Here is a 16,713-nt window from a genome sequence, read left to right on the forward strand (position 1 = left end):
ATAAGAAAATGACTGCGTTGACAATTAATATTATTACTTTTATTTCAAACGACACATCAAAATGTACTCAAGTCCGAGAAGACATTTATCATCGTGACATCATGAATTAATCATACGATTCTCTAGAATTTAGGACGTTTACCAAAATAAAGACGAAGTAAAAATATAAAATAAAAAAATATAATATTTATGCGATCTCATTTTTTTTCAGGAAGGCTTTAGAAGTGGCCATATTTGTTCATACTGTGGTTGATATTGTCAATGGCATATTGTGTAGAAGTATTAGCATAGGAACTTAATAATGCGGAAGACAGCAGAGTCGGGAATTGACTGTCTAAACCCAGCTCAAAACTAAAAAAACTTATATGATGTTACGACTCAGAGTGCAAATTAAAATAACTCAACCAATTAAATTCATCTGGGAAGTTGTGTGTAGGACTTGAAGATATTTTTATTGGAAATGATCGATTCAAACTTGATTTAGCGTCAATTAAACTTACGATTATGTAGTAATTTATTTTATATAATTATTGATATTAATTGGTGAAATATTTTAGCAAAATCTTATATGACTGCATCGCTGCAAATTTTATTATCGAACTCAAACGAAATCGGACACAAAATGGACCTATGGATCGTTTTGTTAAATTGTTGTTGTTCTTAGCTTTCTTCTTGTTGTTGTTATAAAAAAAATCGTTTTCTGTGGGCTCAAAGGATTCGTTTTTCAAATTGAAGTTTTGTGTGATGACGTCATCGAAATTAAAAGTTGGGCACCGTCTGATAGTTTCGGGATTGTATTTCAGCGATCTGGTGGTGAACAAAGTCGGGGGTTGTAAAAAATGTGCTATCGTTACTGTAAGATTTGATACTACTTCGTTCTGGCTTTCACGTCCATATATTTGAGCATTAATCTCTTGTTATGGAAACTAGGTCCTTTTTATCCAAATGAATAGCTGCACCATGTCCAGATTCCAAACTCAATCTAATATGATACATTTAAGAATGTCCCAGAACAGTTTTAAAACTCTTTTATAAAAACATTACCGTTAGTAGAGCGCAACTGTTATTGTTATGTCATCAAATATTGTTAAGAAATTTTAGACCCTTCGTAAACAATAAAATCCAATAATACAATAATACACGTATTTCAAAATACAAGTTCAATTTATTGTAAATAACAACAATAAAATGGCATAGTGTGCTTGGAATATTGAACAGTTTGTTTACTTTGGAAAAGATGCCTTTACAAATGACATTTATTAAATAAATTTGTCTTTCACAGAAATACATCCACACATGTTTTTCTAAACTCAACGTAGTTATTGGAAAGGAGACAATATATAAGCCTACTCCCACCAAAAATACTGGTGGTTGATAATTATTACGTTTTAATAGGCCGTAAATCATTAAGTGTGTACATTTTAACTAAAGATTCAATGAAACACAGAGTTCTATCAAATTGCCACTCAGAGTATACAAAAACCTATACAAAGTTTTCTTAATTATATGTTACAATTTTCTCTCTATTATTCACATCATATCTAGAGCCCAAAACAAATTTTCAAATGATTAGTCAGTAGCTTGTAATGATGTCCATACGCATTCGTGCCTCGGTTAAAGCTATGAGTTTCATCCCCAGCAAAATAAGCAGAAAAATCAACATCAGCTTCAATCAACGCTTTGCTAAGTCTCGCTGAGTTCTAGAAAGTTTAATATGGAAGTGAGCGCTAGAAATATTATGGGAATTAACATATAGTCTATTTACTATATTTTATTAGTGCATTCAATGCGTATGTTCAAGACGATACGCAAAACGGTATGGAAGAGGAAACAATTGAAAGATGAAGTAGTTTTTCAAATAACTGGGGTGATTTTAGTCGATTTGATCATTTCAGATTTACGATGAAATGCTTGCAAACGTGTCTTATTACCATGAGACAGCAGATACAGCAGGCGACCATCTCATTTGTTTCTGGATTCGCCGTATTTCTTGAATAATCAACACTGGTAGCTCAGATGTATAAATATCACTAGTATACAAAATTGCCAAAATATGCGTATTGCTAAGATTAATTATTAATTGACCGATCTATAATTGTATTCCAACAAATTTCACGGTCAAATGATTTTTTTTTATCGAGTATCCCCAGAATGAAACCACATAGCAAATTTCAGTATTATTGACACGAGATAAAATCTCATATGTTGCACGTTATCTAGCCGTATTTAAAATTCATTATAAAATATTACTTCTTTGTTAGACTCACCAGAAAATGGACGTTTTCATCACTCGTTCCATGAACCAAAACAAAATAATGTTTTCCAAAATTGTCAAGTTTCTGTATTGCTGTAGACTGATTGTAGCCAATCTTTACATAAAGAAGAATCATTTTAGCGGTATTCAAAGTGTTTTCTAAATTTTGGAAAATCAAAAGCACAAGAAAGCATTCGATACCTCATTTATTTCGGGTGAAGTCATGTAACGTTCAGTGTAAATTGAATGATATGTTTTCCAGTCAGTTACAGGAGCAACAGACAGACCACACTTGAAAACAAGATTCGCATCTTCGGCTATGACACGTGAAGTTGCATATCTTAAAATAAAATAACAAACATTAATATATTGCACAGGCTATTTGAGAATAGAATTGTGGTGAAAGTGCATAAAAGTGGAATTGCGCCGCATGACTTTAAAAACAGCGCTAAATGACCAAAATTGAAGTACAGTCTTGCTATGAAGTGCTTATGCGTAGAATCATTCATGAAACGCGCCTGGTATTGTAAAACGTATGTTATATTTCAATAATAATAGCATACAATTGCAATGATCGTTACAAAAGAAAATGAAGGTTTTCCCATCGCAGGCTTTCAGAAACCGAAAACATTTTCAAACTTGCTCATAAATATCTTTAATGGTAAATTTGATATACCGTACTTGTTTTCGTACTTTATCAGTATATGTTAGGTTCATGTTTTTGAGTTCCTTGTTAAACAAGTTAATATCACCAAAATAGAAAATCTTGTTATTTGATGTTGGTAATTGCAACACCTTCTTACACCACAGTTGCTGTTTTTGTCTAAACTAGCTTAGAGGGTAGAATATACCAAATGACATTACCCTCCGTAGGATCTTCCCCAAATGGCAATGTTACTTTTATCGATGAAAGAAAATTTATCCGAGACTTGTTTTGTTGCTTCAATCTGATCAATTGGTTCATATTCTCCAAGGCGTTTATAAACCTGTAAAAAATTTCAAAATTTGTTTTTATTTTCCGTATTCCTATCTCCAGTCAAAAAATCGTGAAAGTCGCCCTGATTTGGGTTAACATTAGCAAATGGTATATTACAAATAACGAGACAAAATTACCTTCCATTTTTGTACCCCAGCAATAACTTACAGAACTATGATAATTCGACTTTATATTAAATGGGTGACAATTTTGCGTCTAAAACCCTATTATTTTAGGCAAAACGAGCTATTTAAATATAATCATATACCTATTATTAAACTTACCACGTCTTCAAGATCATTTTGTGTAGTATAAGTTTTGCTTTTTTATGTTTTTGTAGTTTATACAAATCAGACAATAAAAAACAGTTATAAAGCCATTGCACAGGTTTTTTTGGGGCCTCTAGAATGTTTCATTAAATTCCTGCTCCACCAAATAGGTTGATAACCTCTGTTCCAAAGAATAGACCAAACCACTCCAAACTGGGAACTTTCTAGTCGTTCTGAACGTTATTTTCTCCTTTCTCCTACGTGGTTTCATGTATGTTGCTTGGTTTGGCCAATAACGCATTGCGTTTATCAAATAGATGAAAACAAATATCAAACTTAAATCGTTATTCATTCAATAAATGTAAGCAAGCAATAATTTCTTTCACCATATGCATTATTTCATCTCCTTGAAATCCCGTTCCTCGTCCGTCAAACGTCATAACAACGATATCCATATCACTGCTAGCAATGAACCCTCTCCCCCAGTCAGCACCAAAGGAATCGGTAGTATATTGAAAACCAGGACCTAAAAAATAAACAGTTGTGTTGTTCAAAAGGTTTTCTATAAATACAGATTTCCTAATCCTCAAAATTTTCAACAATATCATACTGAGCGCTTTGATCTAATCTTATATCATGACTGCAGATAATCTGACATAGTAATCATATCAGTTTGTTGAATAATAGGTTTTTATTTACATTTAAAATTTTTCTACTATATATTACAGTTACAAAATGTATGATAATGAAATCAAAATTTGTATTTGAATCAAAGCAAAAAGCATTGGAAATAAATATTTGTCAAAATCCGTTATTCATGAACAGCAAAAAAAAGTAAATGAAACTTATATCAATTTTGACAAAATAATTGAAGAATCTGTTAATAAGGTATTATACTTAATGATAAACTTTATTATCTAATCAAACAAAAACAATGCAAAAATTTGATGAAAAATAGAACATTTCACAGTAATTAGAACACTAGTAATTAAATTAATCATTTCAGAAAATTCAGCCTGTTGCACGGGTATGTATGTATAAATCAAACAAATACTTGGAATGATCGTAAATAGAGATTTTACAAAATTAGTTTTTCTAAATCGATAATGTATGCAGTTTATTGTATATTAATCCCGCGTGATGTCTGAATATTAATTAGGGACATGTTATCAATATAATATGCTATCAGGGCAAGTGAAGATCAAATTTTCCCATGTTACTAACGAGATATGAGTGTGAAAATCAGTGATAATTAAAATGTAATATATATATATGTTTACAATTGGATGACAGATACGATTTGAAGTTACTTTCATGAACATACAAGAATTATGAAAAATTTGTTTTTCACACCAATATATACATTAGTTAGGCAACCCATTAATCTATCTCCTCTTCCTGCGCATTAATCTTCTTTTCTCATCTTTTCGCGCCTCTGATGTCGGCCCACAGATTACTCCTGTGTCAGGTTTATCAAGATCAAAACACCGGCACATTTGCTTCGTGATCATTTTGTATATATTTCTGTAACTATTCTTTACATTTGCCATGCTGTGGTTGTCATCTGCAGCGTAAAAGGCTCCAAAATCCACGTCGTTTTCAATCAACGCCATAGAGAGTCGTGCTGCGTTCTGAAAATGTACGTTTTCATCTGCTGTTCCATGGAAGATATAGTACTGGTGGTTCTTGAAATTTTCAAACTTCTGCATCGTCGTTGACTTATTGTATCCTATCTGTTAAATGAGATTTAGTCAGACGTATACCACGATGTAAATCAAATTATTCCCTCATTCAAATTATTCAAAGACAAAACTCGTTACTTGCCGAAACAAGAATATGAAAAAGATTCATAACCAACTTTGTATTACAGTATTTTATGGGTTTCAAATAACGTGTCATGAATCAAGTTTGCTGCTACTTTGAAGCCTTCATACGGATAAAGATGTGAACAAACCATAAAATTAAATGTCCCGGTTAAATTAATAATATTTTTAATTCACTCCACGTTTTACTGGACGGTAGAACCCACAAACATTTCGTATTTTGTGGCAAAATAATTCAGATGGTCTGGCGTTGTTTCTTAAACAGAAGCGGCCTGCCATTTAGTTTGTTACTCTTACCTCATTTTCAATTTTGTTTTTCATATAACGTTCGGTGTATATAGTATGATAGAATTCCCAATCCGTAACTGGAGCAACTGCATATCCACACTTGAAAACGCCTTCTGAATCTTCTTCTATTGTGCGTGTAGTAGCATATCTACGAAATATCAATGAATTATTCGAAATCCTTTACGAACAAACGAACATTTGAACTGAATCATCAGAAAATATACAGCTACAGAAGCAAATGAAACAATTTCGGTATGACTATAAGGATTGACATGGATAATATTCGTTATAGCATAAATGGAGACCACTGTTGTCACTTACAAGTGTGATATTTTGTTTAGGTTAAATGCTTTTTGTATTTCCTTCAATGAACACTTTGTGGAGGAAGCCTGTTTACTGGCGAGTGTACCGAATTTTCAATAAAAGTGCATGAAGTAGAAGAAGACAAAGTGTATATACAGATATATCATCAACTAGATATACCCTTACAGAATTGCAATGATACAGAAGAGCTACTTTCGATTAGACCTTGAAGAAAACTGAAACATAACGTACCCGCCGTATGACCACCCCCATATTGCTGTCTTACTTTCATCAATAAAGTCGTTTTCTGCTGCCAAAAGTTTAGCTGCTGCAATTTGATCTGCTGGTTCATATTGTCCCAATTTCATATATACCTAAAATGAGTACAAACTCTGTGTCAGATGCACTATTTCAGCGGCAGTTAGACAACGTCCTTTCTTTGCAATGCTTAATTTAAATGTGGATAAAATGAACAAATAAATATCTTAGGCCTAGGCCCTAGGGGGGTACAATTGTACATCATACACACAAATTAAACAAAATTTGTCAACTTTGATTCGCCATACAAAGAACAAACCTGGTGCATTATTTCGTCTCCACGAAATCCTGTTCCTCTTCCATCAAAACTCATTACGATGACGTCCAGAGTACTGGCAACGTAATCTTTCCAGCTAACCGAAAATCTTTCTACAACCTCTTGATAAGCTGGGCCTATGTATTATATTTGCGATTTTGCGAACTAACGTCCAGCCTACGATAATATCGCTTGTGAAAAACGAAGTCTAATTTTTTTTTATTTCTCGCCGCCGCGCACCGCCGTTGAAAATAGGTACATTTATAGTTGTTTATTTTTGAATTTTTCATCAAGACATAGTCTCCCCCAATTCACTTGAAAGAGGAAATTAGAAGATTCTATGATATCTTTGAACCTCAAATTTTCACAATACCTGGAAGATCATCATAATTTTGTTGTATGCATAAACATTTGAACCATCCTAATGAAACTTACTCCGAGTTTTCGTTTTAAGCTATACATACCACTCGAGAGTTAAAAATAAAATAAAAAAACAGTCGTGTTTAAAATCATGAAATTTTATTTAATGATTCCATTTTCATTTAAAAATTTATGTTTGATCCTGGCTGTTCTATCCTATTTGACTTTGGGATAATCTACTAAGATTTGTTTTTACTTATTTTCATTGTATGTCTCAACAATGAAATCTTCTTGATAACGTATGAAGCTTTTGTTTGTGTATCAGTGATTTACCTCTACAGAAAGCTTCTACCCACCTGAATAAACTTGAACCAACATCGGATATTTTTTGGTTTCGTCGAAATTTGGTGGTTTATGGAGAGTGTAGTAGAATGTTCCATCCACTCCCGGTAAAGTGAGTTCACCAAATTCTCTTGTGCGGAAATGGTAAGCTTGAAAAAACAGCAATGTTGTATGTAAGATAAGCATAAATAAATGATACTTTATCCTTATGTAAAATATTTATATATATATCAATTTTTATAGTCTACATTAATCGAGAAGACTATTCGAATACAAAAAAAAAGAATAATGTTTTGATAAATAAGCAATCCATTACCAATTTACGAAACTGAAAGCTAAGCAGGAGTTATAAAAATTGTTGTAGTCTATGTGCCAAGGCTGTCTTAAAACAAATATCATAGCAAATCTTACCATCCATATTTTCAATCAATTGTGAATTATTCTGAACAACTCGAACAAAGTCAATTTCACCGGTGTTGGAGATAGAATGAAGGGTTGATATTGGGGCACCTTAAATAATAAAAACGTGTAAGCATAATGTTTCATTTATGTACTTCTATTCTTTATTGTGTGTATTATCAGAACTATTTTCATATTTCATCGATAGACTGAGAAGTGTCTAAATTACAATGTTATGAAAGATAATCTAATTGATTCGCATCTTATAATAATTTCTATCAAGACAGAAATGTAACAAATTTCCAATGTTTCGATTGAAATGTAGGACGTCGGTTGTCTTTTTATCCTATTTTTTAAAGCTTACGACAAACTGTGGAATTATTGACATAAAGTCATAATACCATCCTCATAACAAATACTATCGCTTGTGTACAATAGAAATGAACGACATTAAAAAATAATAGAACTTCATTGATATTGGTTTTATTAACTCACCATTAGCAGTACCGCCACAATTAACGACAACGTACGATCCACCAGGACTAAACGTTGGTCGAACCCAGTTACAACGATCTGCATATAGTGTGTTCAAATGACATGAAATACATTCTCTTGTGCCGTCAGTATTCGCTGAAATATAGTTAGCTTATATCATTTTGTTTGTTGATATCATAGAAGTATAGTGCGTAATCTTATATTACAACATACATATATGTCTATATTTGCAAGCCCAATTATTAAAGTTTATAAATAAAAAATTAGTTGAATATTTTAAATGCGTTCATCAATAAGAAAAATATTATGAGAAAATTTATTTAATCGTGTAAAATTTTTTTTATTTTCCTACAATATCGCAATTATTGTTTATAGTTTTTGACGTAGTCACAATTAAATCAATGAGTAAAGAGTTCATCAGTATAATATACAAATTCCATTTATCATATCGTTGTGTTGCAATTTAAAACTTCTTCTATTCTATTTTTCCTAGTTGAAAATCTAAAATGTATGTACATTTGACTCGCCACAAATGACGTATTCTCGGCAATCCTTCCCCGGATTCTTCTGCTTTTTCTGTGCTTGTGTAATAAATCCATTCGTTTGTTTCGTCATGGAAAAAAATAGCCTGATCTCCAGAACCTGTATCCGTTACCTATTGAAAGGAAATATTATAGAAAAGGGCAAAATTTTTTACAATTTTCTCCGATTTTGTGCTATCGATTGGGTTTTTTCCGGGACTAACTGCTCATCCTTCTTCCATGTTTCTGTGACGGTGGATCCGTATGCATATAATACAAGGATGCTGTAGCAAGTGTGAAGATAGCTATTCTTCGTGATTCAGGAGTCGTGCTGCACATTAATATATATACTAATCATATATATTTGTAATATTTTATATTGAAATATATTTGTTTTAGAGTGCAGCAAGAATCTTGGATCACTTAGAATTTTTCCCATTTTCACTACTATAGTTTTGAGTATAGATAAAGTGATTGAAATATCCTTTTTTAATAATTAATTACTGTTTGCAGTTAAACCGTTAAACACAGAACCTGGAGTCCAAATCGGTTCAATATAATAGATTTTGGCTAATTTTGAGAAAATTGTTTCTGATTTAGTATTAGCCCGTAATTAATATGTGCCAATTCTCCGTCTTTTGAAAGACCCTTACTTCGAAATTGCCATTAGTCCTCCAATCTTTATTATCAGTTTGTGCATTTACAACAGCAATATGAGGAAAACCAGTCGAATCACTCAACACGGTCATGTATTTATCTTCATCCGGCATTCTTACTAAATCAGCAGGTTTGTAATGACCAAGCCATCCAGTGCTACTACTGGTTTCCATGTTTGAAACTGGAAACGAGAAACAAAAAAGAATGTTCAAGATATTTTCATTTTTTATTAGAAAAATGTTCCCAAAGCAGGTCACACGTACTCACTCAGAATGATATCTGAGCGAAGTTACGACCGCTAAAATGAAAAGCTCGAATAAGACTATAATAAATCATGGTTAAGAATTGTGAAATATAAAACATCGATTCATGCGAGACGTAGGGCAGTTTATGTCAATAGAATCTTGAAAACGGCTAAGGGGTAGTAGGCATATATGCGTATTATAAAAAGAAAAATGTTGCCACCATTTTATCGGATATTTCAAAAGTTTTATTTTTTAATCATTAGATATATAAATAATTATTTTTAAATTCTATAAACGCGTTAGCATGCTCAAATTTACTCTGCTTGGTAGACAATGTCATTTAAAAAATATATATGTTATAAAGTTTGACTCAGATTGACTAAACTGTGAACGAGAGCGTATTTTGTAGCGAATGCCATAAAAGTTAGTGAAAAATTTCTCTCCGAAATTACACAGAAATTAAGTCTACCACGTTAGCCCATTAATGATTGTCTACGCCCAAAACTTTTTATTTTATTTCATTGATTTAACAGGTATTTTGGTATTGGGTATTCGGGAACATTTTGAGATTGGATTTCTTACTGATGTTACGAAGACATGAATAATGCTAGATAACGCTAAGATAAGCCATATATGGTGTTTATTTTGTGCGATGACATCATCAAAATTAAAAATTGCGCTCCTTGTGGCGGTTCCGCTTTCATATAAGTTCAATCAAATCTGCTGCCTAGCTGCGATACGGTACCGGCATGCTACTGTGACTGCATGACTTCATACCCGTACCATTTCGGACCCATCTATTTTATCATCACTTATTTGTTAGATAGACAATCGCAATGGCAATGGCCTAGCCCTAAAGGAAGATGTATATTTACCATGAGAACATGTAAATCCTGATGCAGCCCCGCAGGACTCAGACACAGACTCATTTTCGAACCGATTTTTCCAGGTAGGAGTAAACATGTTGTCGCTTCTCCAGATAGCTGAATTCAAATAGTACTCTCCCCAATCAGTTACTTCCTGAATTAATTTATGAAAAATAACATGTTCATCTCCTTACGACATATGACTGGTTTCATTGGAAATTGCAATAAATGTGTAAAGTTTAAAATAATGCTGCCGCAATCGCAACTACGCAAAGTTTACAAATTGCCAAAAGGATGGTTGCACTTACTCGAAATTTGTCAAAACTCTCCTTTGAATTTTGTTTTCGGTCCGACCCAGTTTTTAATTCTAGTACTGTCCTGGTAGAAGCATTAATTTTATCGATTTTAATCAAACAGGGTGATTCCCAAAAGTAGAACCAATAAATTTCACGAATACTTCATCAAAACAAAATATTTAATTTCGTTTTCACTTGAACTTCTGTATGATAATGAATATATCCGGGTCTGTCTCATAAGCAAGTCAAGCTTTATGAGACTTTTGGTTACAATCATAAACGAACAGAGTTTTGAGTGTAAATAGAATTTCATCATTTCGGCCCACTCCATATTCATAGAAATAATAAGGAGATTTATGGGTTCTGTGTTTTGGGTCACCCTTTATTAAGAAATACCACACAAAACAAACATATCGAAACAAAAGTAAAGTACTAACCGTACTTGGTGCTGCTTCATATATATTTATCGGACCTGACATATCTATGACAAAAGTTTTTGTCTGAGGCAACGGAGTACCAGGCTTTGGATACGGAAAACTGATCATGTTTGGATATTGCAATCCACCAAATATAGCAAAGTCAAAATTCTTTACATTGGTTTGATCGAGTCTAGAAATGAGAAATAAAATACTAGAATTGAATAATGAATTCAGGGCTTTATAAAGTATTTTTGTAATGGCATTCTTACGTTGCGTATGCTAGGTACGATCCAGATGGGGACCACCAGAGTAAAGCGTCATCATTTGTAATTTCAACATAATGCAACCAGTCTGTTATACCGTTGAATTTGACATTTTCTTTGCCGTCATTGGTTATTTTTACTGGTGACGCTGTCAAATCCTGGAACAGAACAGAAAACAATCATTATATTAAAATGATATTGAATTAAAATTATACTAAGCATTCATGCAACGTTGAATCCCACTTATGGTTATCAACTAGCAATCGAAAAATTAATTTTTAAATCTTATTAGAAATAAGTTTGTTCAAACAAATGACATGATCACGATATAAAAGAAGCGGCCTATTTAGATTTTCAACTAATAAAATTGTATAAACTTCTGCGACTTACAGGTATGACATAAATGTCGAACTCATGAACAAACGCCATCTTGTGACCAATGGGATCCCACTTGATTTTTTGTATTTTATCAGCAGGGAAATTCGGAATAGTCTGCTTCGAACTGAAACAAAAATGCTAAAATAATTTTCAGATTGAACAATCTATGAATAAATGTAGGATCTATACATTTTCACTGAAAAAATATCACGAAAATGCTTAATAATGAGCATTTTATTTCAACCATTTCATGAATGGAATATTTGTGATTTGTTCATATAATATTAGATTCCTGGAATAAATTGAATATTAATAATTTAAAATCAACGTTATGGTAAATAAATATAAAATGTTTGTACAAATATACATAAACCTGAACAGAATGAAACGCCGTCTTGACTTGTATGATTTGCATTCTTTTTTTTCGCGTTTATTTTTTATATTTAGTTTTAAAAGATACGAAATTTCCAGTATAAATTTACTCACGAATCAGAAGTTGAAAACACGTCCACAGAAAAGGTTTTCATGTAATGAGCATATCCCTGAAATTATAAATATATTTTTACACTGATTAAATACTTTATATATATAAGAAGTTCATACCCATAAAAATTATACGTCAAAAATGTTCGAAATTACACAATTGTAATCTATTACATAATGACAGCAATTGTCATATATATAAATTAGAATTTGTAGCCATTTTGTGTATTAAATTAGTTATTAGCATTAGTTTGCTAAGTTACAGAAGGGGTTACATTTATCTGACCTCAGAAACCTAAAGGTACTAATAAGCAATTTAAGAAATCGCGATCGGTGACATACAAACACAATAGTACTGTATTGGCAAATAATATCACGTAAGCATTCATATGACTACGTACTGTTACGTCAGAGTTACTTTCATCCAATTATTATGATAGATTGAGTTGTTGTGTTCAAACAATTCCCAATAAACTAATACCTACGTCAGTATTTTCATAAGTGATCGCTACATATTCCATATCTGCAGATATTGAGTAAGATGATGGATTTGATACGCTTTTCTAAATAAGAAAAATAATGAAAAACCGAAGATATCGACTCGAGATCAATCTGGGATGGCCTACCGCTAAACAGCAATAGAAAGTGTAACACTTTCAGAGTCAAGCACACAGTAAGTATACGTACAAGTCTGAGTCATGGTGAAATACATTTTGTTGAGTAAAAATTAAATGTTCCATGACATCCAACTATATTTTTGCCCCCTTATATATTTCCAAAAAAGTGTTGTTTAGAAAATTATGAGCATCGTATTCAAGTTTGAAGTACCAACGATGATCGAAGCTATAATACCAATCGGAGCTTTTTTCATTTTTATGCTTCGTACGAAGAATTGTTTGTTACCCATGCAGTCTCGTCCAACAATATACTCTCGTCTTCGCTACTTATGTTTTTCTTCATTATTGCACCTTCTGATGTTCTATACGCATATTCAGAATCTACAATTTGAAATTTTTACAATCAAAAGCGCAATCCGCAAAACAATAAATAAATAGTTGAAATAAGAATTCCCGAATGCTGATATTACACAATATTTAACACGTTCTATTTTATATTGAAATTAAAGTAAGTAACGAATTAAGTGAATATCAATAATTTGCATCGCGGGTTTAAACCTTTCAGTTTATCTCCCCAATGCCAATTTCAGGTCCGTCCATGTAATACACATGATTGTATTTTAAGACAGGGTTGTTCTACAAATCCACGAATTAGAAAAATTCGAAGGTAAATAAGCATTTTCCCCTTTATACTCATTGAGAACAAAATTTGCTAAAAGTTTAAAATGCCACGAAGTCACATCTGATGACGACATGACATTGATATTCCTTGTAAACGGTTCCTTTTAAAAAGTTCAAACTTGAATTGATTTATTGTGTTTGTTTGAAAAATGGGGTCTCGTGTTGTTTCGTACATACAATAACCTCTAGTGGGCGTGGCACAAAAATTATTTTAATATGTCATTCCTAACCCCCACCGGACTACGTCATTCAAAAATTACGTCACTAAAATGCGCATGGCTAGATGACCAAACCTGTAGGCCTTTTCATTTCAATTCTTCTGAAAACTGACTATATTTTATTATATAGTCCAGTGTAGACACATATAGAATCCAAACGATTTTGGGCCAAGCGAAATAAGTTTGGTATGTCCCAATTTTTAGCGTTATTAAAAATAACTGGAAAATATTGAATTCTCAGTGCCAAATGGAATTAATTTTGCAAAGTAAACGGTTCTAGCTTGCACGACTATAATTATGTCCGACGTATCTTATAAAACATATAGAGAATGATTATAGAAGGACTTAGTATTACCTGATACCCAATTCGGATAGAATGTCGAATAACGGAATGTTCCAGACAGCCAATCATCAAATGTCATATATTGTTTGTTGTCGGCTCTTTCTTGCACCATACCTTAAAAGAGTGTTAAATAGTGATGACTATATTTTAAATATCAGCATGTTTCAAACATATAATAATATTCGAACTGTGTTACTTTTATAAGGCTAAACGATAATTTTATGGAATCTACATGTTTGTATTATCTTATAGTAAAATTCAATCTCAATTTCAGTACCGCAGAAAAAGGTGAAACGGGATTTTACTTTTTCTTGATTATAATATACAAATTTAAAAAACAATTGTCTTAGATTTACATGCTTATACACATTTTTTTTAATAAATACTATACCCATGGGTTCCACATCTTTCTTTACCAGGTGTTCTTCTTTTTCATCTTGACCTCGAATATTCCAAGCAGTAATACATAAGACTGCTACAACTGACATAAATCCTAGTGCTATTGTTAATTTTAGCTTTGCCATTCCCGATAAAGAACCTTGATTTGCAAAACCTATATATTACAAAATAAATGATAATGAAATCTATATGTTATTCAAATCAATTACAAAAAAAGCATTGAGAATAATTACATTTGTCAAAATTAAAATAAACAAAATTAAGGTATTAAACTTGATCAAAAAGTTTATTATCTAATGAAACGATGATAAAAAAACAAGGCAAACATTTAACAAAAAATTTGATATTTTACAGTAATTAGAGCAATAGTAATTAAATTAATCATCACAGAAAAGTAAGCCTGTCTCATGGGTATGTACGTATAAATCAAACAAATACTTAGAATAATCGTGAATAGAGAATTACAGAATTAATTTTTTCAAAGCGATGCTATCGATGTATCCATACACTCTCGTGCAGTGTGGTCCGAAGCTGTCGGCTCCGCGGGCCACAAAATTATTTTTGCATTGTTCGCGGGCCACAATAGAGCAAAGATTAGGTAAACAGTGCAATGAAAAACAAACACATTTATTGTGCAAACACACAGTTGTCAGACATAGCCATTCCGGGCTAATAGGATCCGCATTCGATTTTTAGTTTTCTATGATGCCTATATTATTAGCATATATTCCCGACCAAAGATAGAAAGCCAGATAATAATTTAGACTGCCAAGCACATCAATCAACTTCGCTAGTTGTCTCAGCTAGCCATTACTATCCATTACAGCCAGCCATCAATCCAGTGACAGTGACATTAGTGATGTAACAATACGAGGTGTGGCTAAAAAGAAACGAGACTGACGTCACAGATTGCGCAACACGATTAACCATTGGTAATCAACACTTTTACAGTGTGGTGTAATATGTGTTCTTTGTTCAACAGCTTTTTTGACACAATATCGCAATTATTTTTGCTCTTTAGGAGTCGTAGGTGAATGTGATTAATTGCTTGTTGAAAAAAAAATTGCCGTGCGAGATCTGATTGAGTTTTTTGGCGATAGGGGGTTCAGTTGCAGAATGACGATTGGGCAAAGAGTTACCATTAAATTTTGTGTCAAACTTGGAAAAATGCATGTCAACTGGGCAACATTTAATCGTTGAGCTTTCTGCTCCTCAGTCAACAGCCTTGGCACCATTTTGGCACTCACCTTTCACAAGCCAAAAGTGTCAACCAAACTGGTGCGAACCGTTTTTTTTTGTCTTTTCCAACTTCGCAATGACGCGAATTGTTGAGCGACGGTCGCTGCGAATCAACTGCCTTTCACAACTGAACTCACAACTGATACCTTTTCGATGTTGGTATCAGTTGTGGAAGTGCAAGGCCTTCCTGACTTCGAATCATCCTCCACATCCTCCCTGCATCCCACAAATCGCTTGTGCCATTCAAAAACTCTTGTTCTGGACATGGAAGAATCTCCATAAACATCACACAATTTCTTCAAAGTCGCAGTCGCCGTTTTTCCAAGTTTGACACAAAATTTAATGTTAATTCATTGCTCAATCGTCATTCTGCAATTGAACCCCCTATCGCCAAAAAACTCAATCAGATCTCGCACGGCAATTTTTTTTTCAACAAGCAATTAATCACATTCACCTATGGCTCCTAAAGAGCAAAAATAATTGCGATATTGTGTCAAAAAAGCTGTTGAACAAAGAACACATATTACACCACACTGTAAAAGTGTTGATTACCAATGGTTAATCGTGTTGCGCAATCTGTGACGTCAGTCTCGTTTCTTTTTAGCCACACCTCGTATGTCAAAAGATTTTCCTAAATAATTTTATTACGAAACAACACGAACTGCTTGAACTGGTATTGATTACTCTCCGAATGTGACGCGGGCCACAGATAATGAAGCGGCGGGACACGTATGGCCACCAGTATCAAATAGGGTCATCTTAACAATATAATATGCTACAAGGTTGATTGAATATCACAATTTTCCATTTTACTAATGAAATAAAAGTCTGAAAAGCAGTGTTAATTAAAATGTAATATACAGGGTGTCTCAAAATTAAGTATACACTTTTAAACATAGAAAACATGGTATGGATAAGTAGTAAAATTTAGGTATCGTTTGCATTTTTCATCAACCCACAGAATCACAAGGAGATTAACCCAAGAAATGAGGTGCAAAATTGCTG

The 16,713-nt window shown here is 32.8% G+C and overlaps 1 protein-coding gene across 2 annotated transcripts; it reads right to left on the reverse strand.

Moving 5' to 3' along the window:
• Window positions 1-1,154: 1,154 nt before the first annotated feature.
• Window positions 1,155-16,628, reverse strand: LOC120336539 (dipeptidyl peptidase 4-like). Of its 2 annotated transcripts, XM_039404234.2 has the most exons (19): window positions 14,462-16,627; window positions 14,083-14,184; window positions 13,115-13,209; window positions 12,697-12,774; window positions 12,215-12,270; window positions 11,741-11,852; window positions 11,357-11,508; window positions 11,106-11,277; window positions 10,382-10,526; window positions 9,258-9,442; window positions 8,600-8,738; window positions 8,084-8,218; window positions 7,601-7,699; window positions 7,204-7,338; window positions 3,886-4,025; window positions 3,119-3,240; window positions 2,456-2,594; window positions 2,268-2,369; window positions 1,155-1,700 (listed from the first exon to the last, which is right to left on the reverse strand). In XM_039404234.2, exons 1-19 carry the CDS (start codon window positions 14,592-14,594, stop codon window positions 1,542-1,544), a joined length of 2,400 nt encoding a protein of 799 aa, XP_039260168.2. In that variant the 5' UTR covers window positions 14,595-16,627; the 3' UTR covers window positions 1,155-1,541. The 2 variants fall into 2 exon arrangements, with proteins under 2 accessions (XP_039260168.2, XP_039260167.2); XM_039404233.2 differs by lacking the exons at window positions 1,155-1,700; window positions 2,268-2,369; window positions 2,456-2,594; window positions 3,119-3,240; window positions 3,886-4,025 and adding exons at window positions 4,435-5,232; window positions 5,620-5,758; window positions 6,166-6,287; window positions 6,491-6,624 and having other exon boundaries at window positions 14,462-16,628.
• Between the last annotated feature and the right edge of the window lie 85 nt (window positions 16,629-16,713).

The sequence above is a fragment of the Styela clava genome, chromosome 2 (genome assembly GCF_964204865.1).
Source record: "Styela clava chromosome 2, kaStyClav1.hap1.2, whole genome shotgun sequence".
NCBI lineage: Eukaryota > Metazoa > Chordata > Ascidiacea > Stolidobranchia > Styelidae > Styela > Styela clava.